General features: G+C 36.8%; 1 protein-coding gene across 7 annotated transcripts in view; it reads right to left on the bottom strand.

Moving 5' to 3' along the window:
* The window catches only part of LOC113116410 (POU domain, class 2, transcription factor 2-like), a 56672-nt gene extending 34909 nt beyond the window's left edge, over positions 1-21763 (bottom strand). The window contains exon 1 of one of the 7 annotated variants that reach the window (XM_026284563.1): positions 20908-21763. Coding sequence is in view for 6 of the 7 variants with exons in the window: in XM_026284561.1 (XP_026140346.1) it covers positions 933-1032 (100 nt within the window). In the remaining variant the exon portion in view is untranslated. Of the gene's footprint in view, positions 1-932; positions 2514-20907 lie in introns of those variants that run through there. The other 6 variants (XM_026284561.1, XM_026284559.1, XM_026284564.1 and 3 more) reach the window with 6 other exon arrangements.
* Between the last annotated feature and the right edge of the window lie 200 nt (positions 21764-21963).

Raw genomic sequence — 21963 nt, forward strand, 5'->3', positions numbered from 1 at the left:
TCAATGCATCAGTTATACAGAAAACAGTCTCTATATTAAATTACTGAATAATTTCATTGTATTCCCACACGTTACATAGCCAGTAAACATAAGAGCAGCTTGCTTATGCAGTTATGCCTCCTCAGTTCAGACTACACCCATCCCTCCTACTCCACCCCCCGCCCTCCTTCTCCATCCCCGCTTCCTTGTGTTTTCATCTTTATGTAGCCACCGAACAACCGGCAAGTTCCCGCAATGAAAAAATAGTGAAAACAGTCGTCGTTTGCCTTTCGGCGTCTCTTACTACAAAAGACGAGGTGCAAATCACATTCTACACATAAATGAATGTGATAATGAATTCAAAGCGCTTATAGCCGATCACACGTGCAACTATCTACCTGACCATCACACTATACATCTATAGCTATCTGTGAGCCAAACATAAGATGTTTAAATAGCACAAATGCTCGTTTCTGTGTTCTCTGTAGCTGCTCTGATTCTCTCCTCTCTCCCCTCGATCCGCCGGCCCCGGAATCGATCCTGCGGAGATCGATAAGTTGGCATGAATATTCCCAGCTCACCGCGAGTTTAGTTCGGGGGAGACGGAGGCAGAGGCAGAGGCGAGAGGAGGAGGCGGACGGATGCGGAGCCCTGAAGAAACTAAGCCCAACGAGACGGGAATATATTTAGGAAACACCTTGACAAAACAAACCGGACCTGAGCTGCATTTTAAGGCGCGATGGCGCAGTGTTAGTTTTGCTGTAGACAAACTTGACTCGCGTCGGCTGGACTAAACTGAAAGGTTGGAAAGGGCGGCAAGCGCGCGCGGCACAAAACATGAGGATGAGGATGTTTCATTCACACGAGGGATACGGGGATTAGGCCACTGAGTGCGGTCACTGGATTCGGTGTTAGAAGAAAGAAAAGGTGGTTGCTCTGGAAGAAAGCCTTACCGGAGTGAGAGCGCAGAGCCAGCGGGGACTTGAGGCGCCAGGCGTGGAGATCAGAGGCAGTTCTCGGCAAGACAAACGGCACCGGCAGAGGAACAAACATGATCCGTCTTCTTGTCTGGTTCTTATCAGATGTTCTTTTTGCTGTTGATTTTTCTTTGCAATTTTAGCAGTTGTGGCAAGATGCTTTATCTCACTTTGGTTCCAAGCGTTTTTGACACAATACCTTGTTATTCATAAAATTGCGTTTATGCGTGGGTTTTCCAGTTACATGTTTTAATAAAAACCCTTTTCTTTTGAGCTTGTAGTTTACTTTTGATCTACATGCATAGATACGAAGACGCGCGCAGCCCGACTGTATTTTCCCAGCGCGCGCACACACAGGCGGATAGACGGATTAAAACAAGACAAACGTGGGTTATTTTACTATTACTTTCACGTTTGTCTATTCGTTTTGGTATTCAGCTACAGTATTTGGTATAACTGTTCGATCTGCTTGCCGAACATATATGTTTCTGTCACTCAAAGGCATATATTTACTATGTTTGCGAGCGTCTATGAATGCATATCTCTCGCTGTAAACTGAAGTGTGTCTGTCCTCGTCGACACGGACCACTGTATGTTCAGCTGGCCTGGTCTCAGTCGCTTTAACTTTGGCTATCTGCTTGTGGAATAAAATGAAGGTTCTGCATTTGTCCTAATAAAGAAAAAAGATTTCACACTGACTGTATAACGTATAAAAGACAGCGGATTCTGTTATTACTTGGATATGTGGTGCATTTTATTGGTGAATCTATTTGGTCTAGCTCTTCTATAGCTCTCTTCCTTGTTCTAGCAGCTACAGGCTACACATTCATTTAGTCACTAAACGTGGTTAAAACCCTCTGCTCATTTTTGCTCACTGAAATTAAAAATCTATAGAAAAATAAGGCAACTCAACGTGTACGCCGGATTCGCCCCTCCTCCCACGCACCTTGTCACACGCCAGTAATTAAAACGCAATCAATCGATACATGACTAAACAAGGCAAACAAATAAATAAAGCACGAAAACATCAAGGGGAAAAGAGCTCGTTACGTCGCTGGTTTTTAAGATCACTTGCCTATATTTCCGTCCATCCGCCTGCGTGTTTTGGTCTGTCTGTCTGTTCCCGTTATTTGGGAACCCCAATAGCTCATTCGTGCACGCTCTCCTCCCCTACTCTCGCGCGCTCTGAATCCACCACGCTGTCCGCAACATTGAAGCGCGAGCGGAGCCGTTACAACTCTCACATCACCCCCACCTCACACCCCTCCTCTCTCTCTCACACACACACACACCCTGTGCTCGCCTCGCTGAAAGGTAAAATCACAGTCAACTACGAACATCTCTTTCTAGCAACACTTATTGATCTCATGTAGATTATAATGGTAGAAACATCAACACACTCTTTAATATAGCGAGCATGACAAGCTTCTTCATACTTAATACAAAAAAAGGCTTTCCCTCAATGTCCATGTTTACATGCATACCATTTTCAGATTAAATTTAATTTGCTTGTAGCTTATTAAAAAAAAAAACATTTTAAAACACACTCTTGCATTACATTGCATTACATTTGACACATTTCATCTCTAAATTTTTGTCATAGTCATGTCATTTATTTATGCTTTTATTTGTCCTTTGTTATTGACTTTAACTGTACAAAAAAATACCTAGTCAAGGTATTATTTTTGATATGTGCTCAAGAGAAGAAAGAAAATCATATTTGGAAGAACATCATAGTGAGTAAATTATGTGAACTATCATTTTAGTTAACTCATTAACCACCATTCCTGTGCTTAATAAACAAGGGCACTATAAATACTGACCATGCGTTTTTTTTTTTGTTTTTTTTTAATCATTATGCCTTGATACGTAAAAGAAAATTAGTCTAATTCTAAAATGTGTTTCTTCAATGTATTTAATATTACCAAAATGTATGTAAATTTTATCCTTTTGTTTGGACTTTTTGGTTATTCCAAATGAGGTGTTCACGTGTACCAACAGACTGATTAATAAAACCACATGCGAGTTGTTCTAAAATGTAATGTTCGCTTAAGCTGCTCATTACTGACATAAATGAAAATCAACTAAATTTTGTTAAATATCAATCAGATTATGCAGAAATGCATAGAATGTAGAGTGTAAATGTTCTTGGACACACCTGAGAATCTCTTAAGTCACACAGGCTGTTGTGTTTTTATTCGTCAATAACCAACATTAAATACCAACATAATGTGAAGAACAACAACAGAAACAAAACGGGCTGATCTCAAGAGAGCCGGTGTGAAAAACATTGTTTCCTAAATCAGTTCGGACCCCAAACAGAACATATTCAAGATGTCTTCAGTTCAAGCACCTGATCATCAGCTCATCAGTAAAATACAAAAAAAAACTATTATATTTGTATTTGTCAATAAACATTGTTTACCAATACGATGTGCAGAACAACAGCAGAAGCGAAACAGGCTGTGTGCTACACACAGTTTACCCAATTCTGCTGCTGGAGCACCCCAACAGGATGTCTCCCAAATCAAACACCTGATTATACCCATCACCTGATCAGTGTAATACTGAAAGGCCTGAAATGGGTGTGCCAGATGAGGAAGACATCCAAAATGTGTACAGTTGGGGGGCCCTCCAAGAACAGGGTTGGGAAACACAGTGCTCGGAAATCTCATGCCAGCAAAACCTCCGGGGGCCTTAATCACCGAGCGCTCGCTGCTCGCTCTCCTACCGCCAATTCATCACGTCCTGTCAATTACAACCATGCTGCGGCACACTTACACACAAGATTATTGTCAATATAGATTTTTAAATAGAAAAATCTATACACTAAACACTCCAGTCGATAGGAGTAAATCGATTCCACTACGCAGCAAAACTCTCGGTGAGCTCAGGCTCAGAAGTCTTGGCAATGACCGAGATGCAGACAGATGTTGCTAATACAAATCATTTCAAATCTACTTCTATGCAGCAAAAAAAAAAAATTGTCATTTTATAATGGTAATAAAAATAACATGATTATGTCTCTTGTTGTAGTTGTTTGTTGTGTTCAATTTGGAGGGGTCTTTCCATCTGCAACAAAACATGTTTTCTCCTTATTTTGTTCAGTAGAAGGATGTGCTTCATTGTCCCTGTCCTTCTCTTGCATCTCGCTATTGACAGATGACATCCGCAGGTCAAGTGAAAGAGATGAAAAGCAGTGACCGGTTGTCCCTCGCGTACCCCCTCGACGTGCTGAGGTAACGGGGCGCTCGGGCCCCTCCCTCCAGTACTCCTTTCAGACAAAAGCAATTATTTCTTGTAGAATATAGTGTGGTTGTGCGCATCTAAGAGAAGGAGAGAGGGACTGGAGGGAAAGAGAGAGTGCGAAATTGAGGGAGAGGAAATAAGATGGTGTTGGAAGGATACAGAGCTAACACCACCTTCCTAGCTGTGCTCTCCTCATCCGCACATACCGAGCCATTGTTCCTGTTTGTGTTGACTTCCTAAAGTAATACACTCTTAAAGGTTCCATGAAGAAGCTTTAACATCCAGGAAAAAGGATTTTTGGATTAAAAAAATAATGTATTTTCAAACAAAGAAAAAAAATTGTTATCTTAATACTTCACTGTAAGTTACTTTGGGGAAACTCAAAACCGTTCTTTTATCCCACTTTCACCCTTATTTCATGTCTTTCCAAAAATGAATGACTTTTTCTTCTTTTGATACAATCACAGTCAATTGGGTTTAATGTTGTGGGTCATTTTTACTTTATGGACAAAAATTAAAAACGTTTGGACAAACATTTTTCAAAATATTTTTGTGTTCCACAGATGAAGCCAATTTAAACAGGTTTTAAACATTACAAGAGTGAAAATTCCCTTTCACACATAGTCTTTACTGCTAAATTACTGTTAAGAGATGTGTGAACAGGACCTCTTCAAAAATACTGGTAAATTTGTTCTGTCAACTTAGCGGTATGAGCATGTTCAAGTTCAAAACACGCTGACAAGACTTTATTCTGAGCCAATCGTAACATTCTGAGGCAGATGATGCATTGTTTACGGAAGTTAAAAGAAAAGCAGCTGCATAAATTTGAACATTTAACATAAAAATGAAAACATCAACAACAATTATAGATATAAAAAAGTATACACAAAAAAGTATTTTGAAACTGATGTCTGAAAGGTGCTTTACCAATAAAAACACATTTTTGCCAGTGTGAACACCATATTTTTGTATTTACCGGTAAAGCTATTCCGGTAATTTTACCGGAATTTACTGGAATTACTGTGAAGGGGCTTAAGATGGTGATTTTCTTTTTTGGGCGAATATTTGGGTTAACATAACACAATCCAATCCAAACAGTTTTATTAAAAACTTAACGAAGAAAAACTCTTTAGTATAACATATCCTCTTAAAATATAAAGAGTCTTTTTTGTTTTCTCCAGAAATGCAATAAAATGACAATTTCAGTGAACAGCTCTTTAAATAGACATTTATTTAGTTTGAATAACATTTTTAATATCTAAAGAACCTTTTTCCACTATAAATAAGGTTCCAATGATGTTAAAGCTTCCTCATAGAACTACAGGTGCCAATAAAGAGCATTTTTCCCCCCAAGAGTATAGCAGCTTGTGATTTTTCCACACAGTGCTGAAAACAGACAAAACATGACATTCTGCTTATTGCTTCAACTCATATTAATTATTCAGATGAGATCACAAGAATCCTTAAAACCCAGTTTGCTGTTAGCAACTGCCTGTCTAACAGAGAGAGGAGACGGCTTTAGTGCGGAGATCTTCAAATGACTCCACATGAGCGAGGAATGAAACGCATGCATGATTAATGCAGCTGTGTTTGTTATTGATGATTAAACTGTCACGTCTTGACAACCGCAGAAATATTCCATGCTTATGTTCACAGGAAATAATAAATTCTCTTAGGGTCTAACACACATTATTCAGACAGAGACATATAGCAGAGTGGAAAGTGTGATTAATATATTGGAGCAAAAGAGCAGGCTGTGAGAATATTTAGGAATGAAGAAGCACAGAATAAGCAGTTTTTTATGTGTTTGTGATGGCTGCTGCTAAACAATGATGCCACGTTGACAGATGAGTAAATCAGATTAGATTCTCTTTCATCAACAATATGGTAGTCTGATCAATAATATCTCTCTGCTACATCCAGCAACACATTGCGTTTCTTTCATCTCGCTCTTTCTTTCATTTGGTCATGCGTACAGACACATTCAAAGAGCTCAGAAACCGTCACTGCCTTAGATAAAAGATTCTATACGACACATTTCGCCACAAACATAGAATATTGCATAATTATCTAATATAGTTTCACATTTCTTCCACCGATTTTAGTATTAGTAAAAGTGAACATGCTCATCTAGGTCTTGTACATACAAACAGATGGACAGTCTACCACACACACATATTTTTTGCTTTTATTTTAGAGCAGAAAAGCAGATCCATCTAAAGCCCTTGTTCCTTCCTCACTCGTTGTCTCTTTTATTAGTTTTTATGAACTCCCTCTCCCCTTTTCTCCTTCTCTGTCTCTGTCAGTACTCTCAATAATCAATGCTGATATATTGCCAATATCCCAGCCGGTCCCCGGTGCCATCCCTCACTGCTCCTCTTTTATTGTGGGAGATTGGTCCAAAAATAATGATATTTATTAGATATATTTATTATCCTCAGCAGTGCTGCAGTGCTCATGTGCGAGCGCGTTACTGCAATATACTCCTTCGACGACTTGTGATTCTTAGTGTTGTTGCAATACAAGAAAAGATACAGAGCATTTTGTAACAGTTACTGGAAGGAAATGTTGGAACATTGATCAGGACTGAGGCCCTAAATTTGATTTCCTCATTTCTTTTTACTTTTGACTGCATCATTTTTATGTTTTTCAGCGGATATATAATTTAGGGGTGCTTTAGCTCCTGTGGCGTACAGAGAGATTTACTGAGGAGAGCTCCAGCCTCATGGCTAAGTCCTGAGGCAGCCCCCCATGAACCCCCCCGGACCCAAGGCCTCCAGACGTTAATCTACACCTCCCTTCCTCATCACTTCTCGTATCGATTTCCTCTTTCTCTCTTTCTCCCTCTCCCTCCCTCGCTCTCTTTCTCTCTCTAGGACACAGCAGGTGCTGCTAACTCATTGGTCAGAAGCAAATGGGAATCTGGCCACAATGGAGAACCAGCCACAGAACAAACACAAAAGAAGAGAAATAAATACATTAATGAACAAATACAACTGTCAGTGGCATGTAATTAAAAGACACAATAAAAAATAAACCCATGAAATCTTTTTAAAATCCAGTTTTTTTTAAATGTGCCAAATACTTAGTAATGTAATCATAAATTTAAGTTGGTTTTAAATGGTTTTATACTATATATATATTTTTTTACCATTTTCAAGAAAAGTTTCAACTTAAAAGTAAATTAAAATGTTGTGTAACCATCAAGAATAAAAAAATTTTTTTAAAAATCACGGTCCAATTCTATTAACAAATCATTAACTATGACTTTTGCCTCAACAAACTCCTATACAAACTTCATTTTCTAAGGTCACGTAAATAAAATGTAGTAATAAACAGCCATTATGTTAATAATAGGCATGCTAATAAGCAACCAGTTAATAGTGAGAATTTCTCCCTATATTAAAGTGTTACTGTAATATCAGGAATGTTTTTAAATATAGGCTATATTTACAATGTGAAAAGTATTTTTCATATAATTTCAACAATATAATATGAATGATCAGGTCTGTGTTTCCCAAAAGCTTCATAAGCCTAAGAAGTTCATAAAAACGATTGTACGACTGATCTTAATATTATGGTCTGTTTCCCAAAATCATCGCAACTTAATAGCACAAATAATCGTAGCTCTCCAAGTGCTCTGGAGTAAACGTAAAGCCATAAATGCATCGTAAGAAGACAGATTTATGCGGTCACCTGCAGGACAATCAGCAGATTGTACCTTTAACTTTATTCAAGTGCTTTATTCATGTGATTATAGTTAGATTTGAATTTATCAATGAAATAATCAATAAGGGCAGAAAAAAATGAATACACATCTAGATTAAATTACTGAACAAAAAAATTAATACAAGAAGTAATGTAGGATATAATGTCTCCACAAATATACTTATATTATATTATATTATACTCAAGCTTTCTAGAATCTATCAATAGGTTAAAATTTCAATAAACAAGCATGTACAACAATTACGAGCTATTCTAAAAGGTGACATTTCAGCACTTGACAAACGGAGAGTGACTCCTAAGTAGCACTTAAAGCACAGCTACGCGCGACTGTGTTAAGTGCATTTTTGGGAAACGCATATGAAACAATAATTAACCTTCGTAAAATTACTTGTAGAAAATGCTATTAAGCGCTAAGATCAATCGTTATCTGGAAACCCAGCCCTGATATTTTAAGAGCCTTGAAACAGATTTTTATTTATGCATGTCAGTCAAAAATATATGCATTTAATTTGGTAAACAAGTGCTTAATGTAAGGTAGTAAAATACTATTTTTTTTATAAAATACAAGAGTATACTATTTAAATCAATGCGATAAACTAGTTAGATCAAAAGTAAAAGTAATCAAAAAGTAGTTGGATTATATTACCTAAAATGTTATTACATTATACTTTGTCATGTAATTTGGAATCAGTAATGGAGTACAATGAGTAATTTATCCAGCACTAGTCATTCACAAACCTACATGAATAAGACAATAGTCAATGGCAACAAAAGAATGAGACTTGTGTTCGAGATGACAGCAAGGCATTGTGGGGGCTGAAGAATAAATGATTACGAGGATGATACGGGAAATTCAAACAGACCATATAGAGAGACTGTGTGTATGGTATTTGGAATTTGAAACAGAAATCAGCAACCATAAAGACAACGATAACAGAAGCAAGGACACAGCGTTGTCAGGTGAAGAATGACAGTTCCAGCAAACAAGAATAACACATTGTGCTGCTTCTGTGTGGAAAAGAAAAGAAAAAGTAGAATTCAATTACATTACCCCTATTCTCATTCCAAACTAGATGAAAATCCTCATAACGGCACTTCAGAAGGAGGCTGGGGAAAAAAGGTGGGATTCTCTCACTCTACTGTGACTGAGCACACATCACGGCAAATGGACAAGATCAGTTCTATTCCCCATGAATACACACTATTTTAGAGGAGACGCAGGCCACACTCTCACATTTGGTCAGGAAAGGTCTCTCAGCCTTTTCATCAGTGGTAACCCTCAGCTGTGTCCAATCACTCAGAAAATAAAAGAGAAAAAGCAAGTTCTTTTTCTTTATATAGATATCCCATCACCTTCCTTTCCATCTCACTGACTATTTCTCGTTCCTTCTTTGGGATCCTACGAGCTGGCAGATGTTGATTATTCTATAAATTCTCTGTTTATCTATTTATCTGTCCATCCCTCTATTGACTCATCACTTCCATTTCAGTGCTGTTGCGTGTGGATACACAGTCCATGAGAGAGCGAGAGAGTGAACGGCAGAGAGATTTAAGCCCGGGATCAATGGGAAGTTTCAAAATCAATGCACTAACAACCAGAAAATCAATGAGCTCTAATGAGGATGCCAGTTGCTTCAGTCAAAACAATTAAGAGGTGAAGAAATGTTTAACGGGAGTCATGAGAGGGCTTATGCAGAGAGAGCATGGGGGAAGGGTGCAGGAAATAAATTATTAGAAAGATCTGACTTTTTATTCAATTAAATAACAAAAACAATATGGTCTGGCTTGCCGTAATAGTTTGACATGACCACTGCAACATAACATTTTACTGATTATATTTAAGTGATTTATTTGCAGAATGTCTCTCAAAAACTCTGTACTTAATCTAGGTTCTTCCAGTGCTTTGATGGGGTCTGTCCTGAATGACTCTGTACTCTGAGGGAGGAGGATGGAAAGAAGGGGCTAATTTGGGGTCAATCAATCAACACCACCCACAGTCTCTCGCTCTCTCTTGTCTTGTTCATTGTTGAAGGCAATCAATAAAAAATCCCACAGCTTGTCAATTGCTGAACATACATCTAATCAGATTCTCACACACACTGACAAAGCTGCAATTAACCTATTGATTGAGAAGACATGCAAACATGAGTGCGCACATCCAAACAAACACTTGTGGGATTGAGGGGAATTTCCTTGTTGTCAACCACACATCCCTCCGCAGCTCCGAGTGTTTGGATGAAGTATTCAGGCCATTAATCACACTTCACAAATGCAACATTTAAGTACAGTTCTAATTATGTTTCTTAAAATGAACAATTAAATTAAACAACAACAAAATGAAATGATTATTCTTGTGCTTATTAAAATTGTTTAAACATTTACCAGATGAAGACTCATTCTTGTGTATTTCCAGGGTATTTTCTCATTCCAGGGTGGTTGTAAAAAATGAAAGGAATAGTTAGTCCAAAAATTCAAACACTCACATGTTGTTCTGATCACGTGTGAACAGTCTGATCTGAGAAATTATTATTGGGGATTAGAAAAAGGCACTGGGTGGATTTTTATCATAATAGGATGGATGTGTTCACATACGTTTATGTTCAAACATAAGTGAATTTTGCATCACATGACCCCTTTAAGTTTATTTAAAGACCCCATTTTTCAAGTATCTGTATACTTTATCTTATTCTATTTTTACTTCACTACATTCCAAAACATATCATACTTTTTACTCCAATACACTTCTTAAAAACATGATATAGCCAACCTCATTATTTTCAGAAATCGTCACCCCCTATCATCGCTGTGATAGATAGCGGTGTTCGATTTTTGAATAAAACTATTAAAGAGATCACCCAAAAATGTTTATTCTTTCATCATTTACTCACCCTCATTTTGTTCCAAACCCATAAGACTTTCGTTCATCTTCGGAACACAAATTAAGATATTTGTAATGAAACCTGAGAGATTTCTGTCCCACTATTTAACAGCTTCAAAATAAATTGTAAAACTAATCTATATGAATAGAGCAGTTTAGTCCAAATGTTTTTGAAGAGACTTTATATGATGAACAGATTTAATTTAGGATTTTATTCACATATCTACATTGATCAACAAACATCAACAGAAGCCTACCTGCTTGATGCCTAAGAACAAACCTCACTGGTTCTTAAGAAAGCTTAAAATGCTAAAATGCAAAAAAAAAAAAAAAAAAAAAACATATAGAAACTTAAAAATCTCCGTCACACACAAGAAAGAACTCAATTTGCCATTTGCCATACCTATGTGCGCAATGATTAATGTTTTTATGTGAATAAAAGCCTAAATGAAATCTGTTTATCATATAAAGTTTTTTTTTCACATATGCATTTATTTGCATGACATGTATTCCAAAAAAACGTCAATGTGATAATATCATCAGTGCTACAATGAGTGCAAATGTTGGTTCGACCTTTATTTTAGAACAGCTTTGTAGCAAATATGAAGTATTTTAAGATTTAAGGTCTTACATACTTATTTGCATTAATGTTTTTCTTGTTGACTGAATTATTTCAGGTCTGCACCAGCCCTTTTAATACGGATCAAGCTCAGTTGAATTGATTGAGGTGTTTACATGGAGACCAAATCCATTTCTAAACAGATTATTAGGATGCATGTAAACGTAATTAATAAAATTGATGATGACTTAAAATGGAGAATAAATGGTGAAAGAACATATAGAACATTTTCTACTCCGGCTCTCACTTCTGTCCGTTCCTCTACCTCTCTATTCTCAGAAGAATATGTTCTGTGCTTGGTGTTAATAAAATGGTACTTTCAATTTTCTAAACAACACTGCAAAGGCCTGCAAAGATGATTGTAAAAGGTTTTCTCCATTCAAAGAAAGACCCATAATAAAAACTAAATGCAGCCAACCCTTGAAAAAGCTTATTTTAATGTGGGTTTGTGGGTATTAGGGGATGAGCATAACATACAAAATATAAATATACAAACAGTGCAAATTCCCCTGGGGCCAAATGTTTAAGCAATTTTGGGACGGTCAGGCAGTGAATAAATGAATCTGGACAAAGAAATCTCCCCCAGATTACGTGCTCTTGATCCTACAGTGAAACGAGAGAAAGAAATGAAAAAGAGGCATTTGGGGCTGTGGGGAAGCATCCAGAGATCATTTTTCTCAAATAAGCGTCTGCATCCAGTCCCTTTCATCCCTCTCAGCTGAGAGCCTTGTTTTCAGAGCTCTCTCTCCCTTTCTTCATCCCTCACATTGCACTTTTCTTATGTTCGTTTTGTTTTCTTGGTCATTTTCTTCCTTGTAACAAATGAGTGACCCAGAATATCTGGACTCGTGCTGGAGGAAAAAAATCAGCAAGGAGAAAATATATGATTTTCTCCCATACGCCACCTCAGAAGTAACATTCAGCAGTTAGTATCAGCAGGAAAATCTCAAGAAACAGACAATGTAAACACACGATGAAGTGTGTAGAGTATCTTTTAGCCTGTGCTATTTGAACGGCAGAGATAAATGAAAGACATCTGGATCATCCGAAGGCAACAGAGTCTAGGCCAAGCCCCTGTCAGTGAGATTGGGGTTGTATTGGTATCGTAAGGTACTTTTTCCTGTCAGTCAGCCAGACTTTCATCTCTTCTCCCTGCTTTCTACTCGTCATACTCGTCTTGCAGAATAAACTACAACTGATATCAGTACATGAGAAACACTCCTATTTCCCTACAGTGTTTTCTCAGCTCCCTCATTATTTCTGTGCATGCAGAAATGTTTAATATATATCATAACACAAATGTATCTTTATTTTTGTTAAGCATATATTTTTGAATTTATTTTTATTTATTTATTTTTCACCATTCTGATTTGTGTGTGTTAGATTTACATATTTACACTACTATTCCAAAAGCTTAAAGGTCCATAAGATTTTTTTAATATCTTTGAGACTGTCTAGATTTTTCATAAGAATGATCTTATCCCCAGGCTGCATTAATTTGATCAAAAAAAAAAAAAAAAACTATCATATTGTGTAATTATTTTGAAGTTTGTATTTTAACATATTTTAAAATGTAATTTAGCAAAGCTGATTTTTTTTAGCAGCCATTATTCATGTCCTCAGTGTGACATGATGATTCAGAAATCATTCGAATATACCGGTTTACTGCTCAAAAACATTTACTTATTATTATTAATAATAATAATAATAATAGTAAAATAAAGTTAATCATTTTAATAAAATAAAAGAGTTGTGTTGTATAATAATTAAAAGAAACTGTGATAGATTTTCATTTTCAGGATTCTTTGATAGACAAAATGTTCAAAAGAACAGCATTTATTTTAAATTGATCTTTTTTTTATCTTTACAATCACTTTTGATCGATTTAATGCATCCTTGCTAAATAAAAGTATTCATTTCTTTCCCTTTTGTAATTTACTCACCCCAAACATTTGACACCAGTGTAGTTATTTGTCTAAACAATATATATATGTGAATATAAATAACCTTTTGTAATGGCTAAAATAAGTCATTTTAGCTTGAAAGGAAAATTTAATGTAATTATTCTTATTAAAACAACCAGATGTATATTAATCAGGAATAATGTCTTATGTAAACATCATATTTGGGATATTTTATTTTACTCTTAAAAACAAAATATCAATATAAAACACTACAGTACACTTTCCCAAACTATATTGACAACAGACAATTCATGATTAGTGAGGTCACTAATCTGATAAAAAACTAATCTGAAAAGATCTGATGTCGTTTTAATCCACATTCATTTTTAGAAATTTCTCAGTAATTTTAATCTTGTCCTTCATATAATTACATCTGTTCGTTTCAAAATCTGAAATATGCAAGTGCACTACAACATGTTCTTCTTTTGATTCTCATTGCTTTACTCTCGATCATGAAGCAACTGTTTTCCAAATACCAAATCACAAAATCAAATAAAATACTGTACTTGAAATTAAGATTTCTTACTGAAATAAGTGAGAAAGAGTTTTGTTTGATCTATCTGTAAACAAACCTAAATGCATGTCAGCATCTATACACCAATGCAGAAAAAAAAGTCATTTTAAAAACCAGAAACCAAGAAGTAACAAAAAATCCTCCACACTTCAACCGAAACACCTCGAGTTGTAAAGAAAATTCACCCTAAATACCCCCATCAAAAGGAAAATGGCCACTAAACAGCCCATCTCGAGGTAAAAGCCGACTGATTGGGTACCAGCACAGGACAGATAAAGGGAATGTCAGCCAAACCTGCTGTTCTCCTTCAGCGAGAGAACACACAGATATACCTCTGGATCTGGCCCATGACGACAGATGGGAGTAATTGCTTAAATGGGTTATGGGACAGGGGCTTTCACACAAAGAAAAAGGTGAGAAAATGACAGCTTAAAAGTGTTCAGAATCAGATTTTACAAATATAAAATGCTGAAATATGGGAAATTTAGAGGAGCAAGGACAGATTAGCATGCTTCAATTAGCACGTGTAAAAACAAAGCTCATGTTGTGAGCACTGCAATAAGCTTGAGCACACAAACAGACCCTTTGGTGAGCTCTTTTCATGTCATCTTCCTCACCCTCAGGCTTGCTTGCATCTTCTCTCTCACTCCTGTATCCTCCCCTGGTCATTCGTTAAGATAAGTAGCTAAACTAAATGAGCCGGACAGCCAGCTCTCTGCTGCCAAGCGCAGGTCACTAATAAAACTGCAGCCCGACTCACACTACACCCCTATCATCAGCCCCAGTGGCCCCCGCTGGGGCTTTAAGAGCAGCCATCAGCCCTGATTCTTTACTAACCCTCACTACCTGAGGGTGAACATGGCCAACTGCAGGTGTTTAAACCTCAATCTTGGGTTACAGAGGAAATGCGTGTGAATGCATAAGAGATACAGAAGAGTTCATCTATAGCAGCTGGGGATACAAGAACACCGTGGAGCTGGGGTGAAGATAAGGGTCAAAGGTTAACTTTTCTTTTGTGTAGGTGCGACTGAAGCAAATGGGCAATACATTTGGAAATGAAAATGGAGAAATTGGACAACAAATGTGTGAGTTTCATAACAAGCTCTGTATTTATCTTTTTACCCTTTGCCTTTAGCTTCTGCTCTCTCTCTCTATTTTCCCCTTTACTGCCATTTTCTATATCCCTTTGAATCCTTCCCCCATCCTCGTATGACCCCAGGGTCATTCATAAGGGCAAGGTCTTCCGTCTGGGGCTGAATTTGAACTCTGACCCCCTCGTCTCATCAGGTTCTAAACACACGCGCACATTCATAAATGGCGTGCGTGTTCTTCTGTGTATTATTGTGGTCATCTTGATTCTTTCAACAGTCACATGAGCAGCAACAGAATAGAGCTGCAACCAGACCGGCCACACATGCAAACCAGGAGCAAAAGTCACAATTGTAAAGGTTACAGCAACAGCCATAATTTATTAGTTGCTTGTATTAAGGTTCTGCCAGGTGGATTTTACAGCTGTGAATGTGGAAAGGCCAATAATATCTGATCTAAATCATCTAAATAAAATAAATACATTTTATGACACACAGAAACGTCTCTAAAATACCTTCATTTCAAGAAAAATAAATTATTCAGCACAACAATGATTTATTTAAAAAAAAAACATAACTTATATTCTGCATTCTGTAAATTGATATCTGAGGAATTAGTATAACAATATACAACAGAGATCACATCCTTAATGCTAAATAATAGTAGAATAATACTTACATATTTTGTGAATATGAGGACACAGGCTTTGTGTTAGCATCAGTATGGTCATATGCTTTTGATAGCATCATATTTCTGAAATAAACTGCCTGCGGTTTTGTTCTTTTGTAAGAGGAAAATTGGATGGGGCCATAATGCTCCATCTCTGTCCGTTTTAATTGCACCGGTGGTCGTTTGGCCTTTGACCCACGGGTCGTGAGTTACGCTGACAGCTGCTTATGAAAAAAAAACAAGATTGATACCAGACACTAAATATCTGCGGGCCACTTTTTTATAATAATAATAATAATCATCATCATCGTAATAACTCGAACATACTGTATGCATTTTAAATAAGTGATATAAACAAGACGACAGTCGCGATTTCGACGACATAAATGATCTTCTGGCAGATCGACCGATACTGAGGGTCTGTCTGAAGACCAGTCATTTCCTAAAATTACAAGAAAAAAAAAATCCTGGCCGAAAATACAATCTTCCTGTTCTCACGAAGGAATTTGGGCCAGTGTATTGTAACATAACAGTAAACAACCAAAAAATAAAATATTAATAATCTCACATAGGGTGATATCAGCTAAATTGGGCCACTTTTTGGTAAATCGTTTGGGACAATAATACAATACCATATATGCCTATTCCATGTGTATTTATGATTAATAATGACTGTTTTTGATAATTTTGTGTTGAAATTATGTAATAAAATATAATTATTTAGGCCCTACAGTTCTTGAAACATCAGTTGTGCCAACTTTTTTTGCATGAGCAGTTTAAGGTAAAATGGGCCAGCTGTTCAGGTAAAATGGGCCGTTCAAACTGCAAAGGGAAATAGTAATTTATCATCAATTTTAATTTCAAAACAACTGCTTATACAGCCACATAACATTTAAACTGCATTAAAAAAACATATCCATATGTGCCATTAAAAAAAAAAATACATTTTGGGTGCAAACCCACATACTCAAATGTGCAATTAAAAAAGTCAATTTTGGAACAACATAGATCAGTGAACTGATGTCAGTTGTGTGTGTGTGTGTGTGGGTGTGTATGCGTGTGTGTTTTTGTGTGTGTGTGTGTTTGTGTGTGTGTGTGTGTGAACAATATATTTAGAACAAAATGTGCAAATTACAAAAATTCACATTCAAAATTGATAACTGATAACTGATTTGTGTGTGTGTGTGTGTGTGTGATGAAAGTTTTTTTTCAAACACAGTCTTTGCAAATTAAACCATCGTCATCACAGATACCATTCTCTTCACCACAGCTCTCATGAAACCAGGCAGAACATGGATCACATTTTATGTTTGTACACCTTTGGTGTGAGAGCCCTGGGTTCAAATCCACCAATGTGTCCCTGAGCAAGACACTTAACCTCTAGTTGCTCCAGAGGCGTGCTACCTCTGACATTATATATATATATATATATATATATATATATATATATATATATATATATATATATATATAATATATATAGTAATTGTAAGTCGCTTTTGATAAATTTACACACATGTGTATATGTGTTTGTGAGTGACACAGATGATGGCCCATTTTAGCTGAAACCATGTGGCCCATTTTACCTGAGTGGGTTAAGGTAAATTGGGCCGCCAAGAAAAACATCACTTTTTCAAAAAATATGTTCCTATACCAAACTAACAACATTTTTTCTGATTGATGCCATCAAGGCAGATATTATGCATATTTTTTTTATGTGCATGTTTGTTTTTTTATAGATTTATCATCCTTATAACAGTTTAGTTACATTTGGTATGCCAGGCTACTTACCATGCAGCTCTCTGGTGCAGTCTTGATAAGAATTATTACCCCACCCACCATAGCAACCATAAACCAATTAAATCACCTGTTACTTGTTAAGCACAGTTATGACAATAGTTTGAAATATTTTGTAGTCATTGGTTTTAAATTCCAGAGGGACTAGGACCCCCAAACCTTAAATGGCCCATTTTACCTGATGGCCCATTTTACCTGATATCACCCTAGGTACTAATTTAAAATAAAATCTTACAAAGGTATAATTTATTAACTTTAAATGTTTATATGCAATGTATTAACTTTTGTCGATTTGTTAGCTGATAGTTTTAGTTGAAACAGGCTAAGACTTGGAGCCTAATACCATAAACATCAAGAAAATCGTCGGACTTGGTAATGTCATGTAGGAATTTAAGTAGCCTAGATAATATTAATATTTTTCGTATATTTTATACTGTTATAAAGTCTCTACTAAACGAGTTCACCGCAGTTTTAACCGCTGTTATTTATGTGTGTGCTTGTCTCATTGCTACTTTGGTTATGACATGAATATAATGTCGATAATATTATTAATTTGCATGGTATCAAAAACAGATTATTTTGCAAGATTTAATATTTGAAGTGTTGATATAAAGGACCACCATTCTGCTGAAGAGAGATTTATTCTTGTCTCCACAAAAACTGCTGCATTGTTATTAAATGAAAGAGTAGGCTATATTTTGTAAGCTTTTAACAATAAGATTTTTTTTCTATTTCAAATTGTATAGCCCAGGCAAATATTTCTATTGCATCTTTGGAAAAGTCAAGACACTTTTGTTTTACCCCAAAATAATTTGATTTATTTAAATAACTGATGCATACAAAGCATTCCTTCGATATATCACTTCGTTTGCGTTTTATAGGCCTATTAATTAACATGGGTATAAACGCTAAACTGCAAGGTTTTATGGTCGTATGTAATGCTAAGTAATTTGCATATCAGTTAAACTCTTTATTTTAGACTTAAAATAAATCTGGTGTATTAAATAAATGTCTGATTATATTAACATGACAGAACACGTGACAATTTTTGTCACTAAAAATCTAGTCAATAATCGTCGTCATTAATTAAAAAAATGCTAAAATAACATTTAGGCTACATAGGCTACTCAAAATATAAATCTGGCTATTTAAACAATTAAGAATCTAAAGACTACAATAATTATAGAAATACATCTCCGGATTGTATATAATTAAGGGAAACCGGGGGACGGAATTTATCTAGTTATGTTTATTAGACCATTAAGCTATTCAGATCAGACATTTTAATATGCATATTTGACTGGATTATTATTTTCCCGTAATTCAAAGACTAAAAAGAGTAAATGTGTGGAAAATAGCCTAGGCTATCACGTCTGTGAAATGTTTCAGCTCATATACAAACGTCATAACTCTTTAGTTATACCTTAATGGTAAAATCAGGATATATTTTGAATAACACGAGAACTCGGTTTTCAGTTAAAGTCTTTATTAAAATCATAATGTAGTGTTGATTTATGCAGTTTTAATAGCTTAAAGAGATATGCGTCTTCAGAGCATTTTGCATGAGAAAATTCTATAAATTGCCTAATAATGCATTTCATATTTCAAAACTTTAAAACTAAAGATGACCAGGTCCTAATGGTTCTCACAATTACTGCATCATGTTAAAACTCCCAAATATGGCATCGATGATGAGTCCTGAAGATTGAATGAGATCGTAGTCCATCTTCAGATACGGCAGCCGTGAAGAGGTTGCTGTGTGTCATTTCTCAGTTAATCTTAAACCAATGAAAGGTACATGTGCCCGTGTATGCCATTAAACGTGAGAGCACATATACAGAGAGTCAGGCTCTTCAAATATTTGATGGCTCATCTCCACTATGTCAACTTATAAGAGAACGTCTCCACCTTTCCTCCAATCTCTACAAACTCATAACTACAAAAAAGCATGAAAGAAAGAAAGAAAAGAAAAGAAAAGAAAAGAAAAGAAAAGAAAAGAAAAGAAAAGAAAAGAAAAGAAAAGAAAAGAAAAGAAAAGAAAGAACTGTTCACTATGAATCATGACATCGAAACACGTTTGTTTGTTCGTCGGACCCAGTTTGTTTATGAGGAAAAGGGTGATGATCTCCGCGCGCTTCTCGCCATCACCAACACCTGCAGATGATCTTAAAAGACCTGCTGTAATGAAATAGCCCCATTACAGCACTGTAAATGTATTTTATGATCGGCTGACAAAATTGCAAACATGCAGGCCAGTTTAGCAGCATAAGCCAGGGAGAAAGTGACCGAGCGGTCGCGCGTCTTGAATAAGACGAGAGGAGTGAGAAGACGGAGCCCAGAAATGTGTGAACAGGCTTCTTTATTCTGTCCCTTTACCTTAGCGATGAATGCCCTTTTAAAGCCAAAATCTCCACCTCTTAATTGATTTTCTCATAATTAACTCAGTCTGCTCATCGATTTTTGGCCATGCTGATGCTGCGTGATGGCATTAGTACAACGTCGTTATCAAGGATAGGCCGCCAAACAAATATCGACCAGATTGATTACAAAGCTTCCCAAAGGAGTCCAGATTTTCCTCAGTTCCAGAGAAAAAGACAGAAGATGCACGCCTATACGCGCGTAACCGCGCACAATTAGGCAGAAATAAAGGAAATATTAATAGCCTACCAAACCATCACAACAAAGCCAAAGCTCGAAGGGTAACATTTTAACCTCGATTTTCAAACGTTTGTCAAAAACTGCTAAATAAAGCCTTTGACCTTTCGTAAACCTTTATATTCCTCCCCTATATCATAATAATCGCTAATAGCTCGTTTTTGGTCTGCACTTTTAATACAAACAGCAGTAGGCTAATGGCCAAAAACCTTAACTGAAGCGTGCTTCAATCATGGTGTCAGAAAGCAGTGTATTTATCATCCCTCGACAAATCTGAGCATCGCAAGATGTTCGCAGGAGCATGACTGTAAAACACGAGGGCATCGCATATTTTACAGGGTGATCTAAGCTGTTCAAATCAGATCAAATATTCCCGCGATGCCCTGCGCCAGTTGCAGCATGCAGAGAAACACACGCAGAAGCACCGACAGAGAGAGAGGAGAGAGAGAGAGAGAGAGAAAGAGAGAGAGGAGGCTGTCTCATCAATTCATTTCTATCTAATCAATAAAAAGAAAAGCCCGGTCCGAGCAAGAAATCGTTACAGGCAATAACCCTGTCCGCCTCTGTCCGGGACGGGTTTAAACGAGACGGCACAACTTCAGACGGAAACGGTTAGATGGAATATAACGGCAGAGAACAGGCATAAAGTACAAACCAATATACATTAGGGAGGCAAAAACAGAAAGAGCGAGTAAAGTAGAAGGATGACGTCATGGTATGGAAAAGTTGTAGATACATACGCAAAAGAATAACTGTATGAAGCTGTGAGTTTGTTTACACAACATTACCAGCGTTTCCATCGATGATGAACGCGGCGTAGGCTATGCGTCACGCCAAGAGCTGCTCGGACGCCGAAAAGAGTCGGACACAGCAAACGGAGGAGAGAGGGCAGATATTTTGGGGTGGTTTTGTGGGAGGGGGGGCGGTGGTGGTTGATCGGGTGAGAGCCTGAATTTAAAATTAAGGGCGAAAGGTGAGGGGGTCGAGTGGAGGGTGTGTGCTCGTGCGCAAATCCTTCATGTGTCTCGCGCTACCTCTAATGGTTTCCATGACTACGCGTTGACCGCTGAAAAAAGGCGCCTCTGTGTGGACGAGAACGAGAGAAAATCATCAGATTTGTTTGTAATCTTAATTTCCCTTTATTCATTTGATGACTTCATTATGTTTTGCGTAGGTTTGACTGGGATTGATCAAACATATAGCTGCCATCTACTGGTGAAATGACCGAATTTCACAAAAAACGCGGTGAAGGCTCAGGGTCACCGTGATGTCGCCAAGACAGGTTCCTGGATCAACATTATTGTCCCAAAATGTATACTCTACCCAATCCCAACCCCTAAACTCAACCCTACCCATCATTTATTCCTAAAATCAGTGGGAAATGATAGCTGATTAACAAGGGTGACACTGATTTTACCATCAGCCCTGATTTTAAGCCTAAAACAGATATTTCCTGAAAAGTTATATCTCTATTGTGATTGGTTGATTGAAGTGTTGCTCCAGGAACATGGTATACCTGGTGAAATCACCGAAGGCTCAGAGGCCTCTCTCCAAAACACTGTGCTCCAAGCAAACCGGTACAGACAGTTACATTTACACCCTATATGAAAAGAATAGTTACATTTACAGTGCATTTAATGCATTTTCATTTAAAAATATCAGTCAAAAGATACACACCTCAGTTCTAATTAATGCTATTTAAACTATCATGAATTGACTGAAAAAAAACCACACAAAAAAAAACAGCAATACTTCCAGGAATCCACTTGGAGGATTTGACTGCAACATTTCCCAAAAATATAAAAAAAACCCCGAAAGTAAAGGTATTTTAGCACACAGTATCA

This window comes from Carassius auratus, chromosome 16 (genome assembly GCF_003368295.1).
Source record: "Carassius auratus strain Wakin chromosome 16, ASM336829v1, whole genome shotgun sequence".
In the NCBI taxonomy this organism is placed as follows: domain Eukaryota; kingdom Metazoa; phylum Chordata; class Actinopteri; order Cypriniformes; family Cyprinidae; genus Carassius; species Carassius auratus.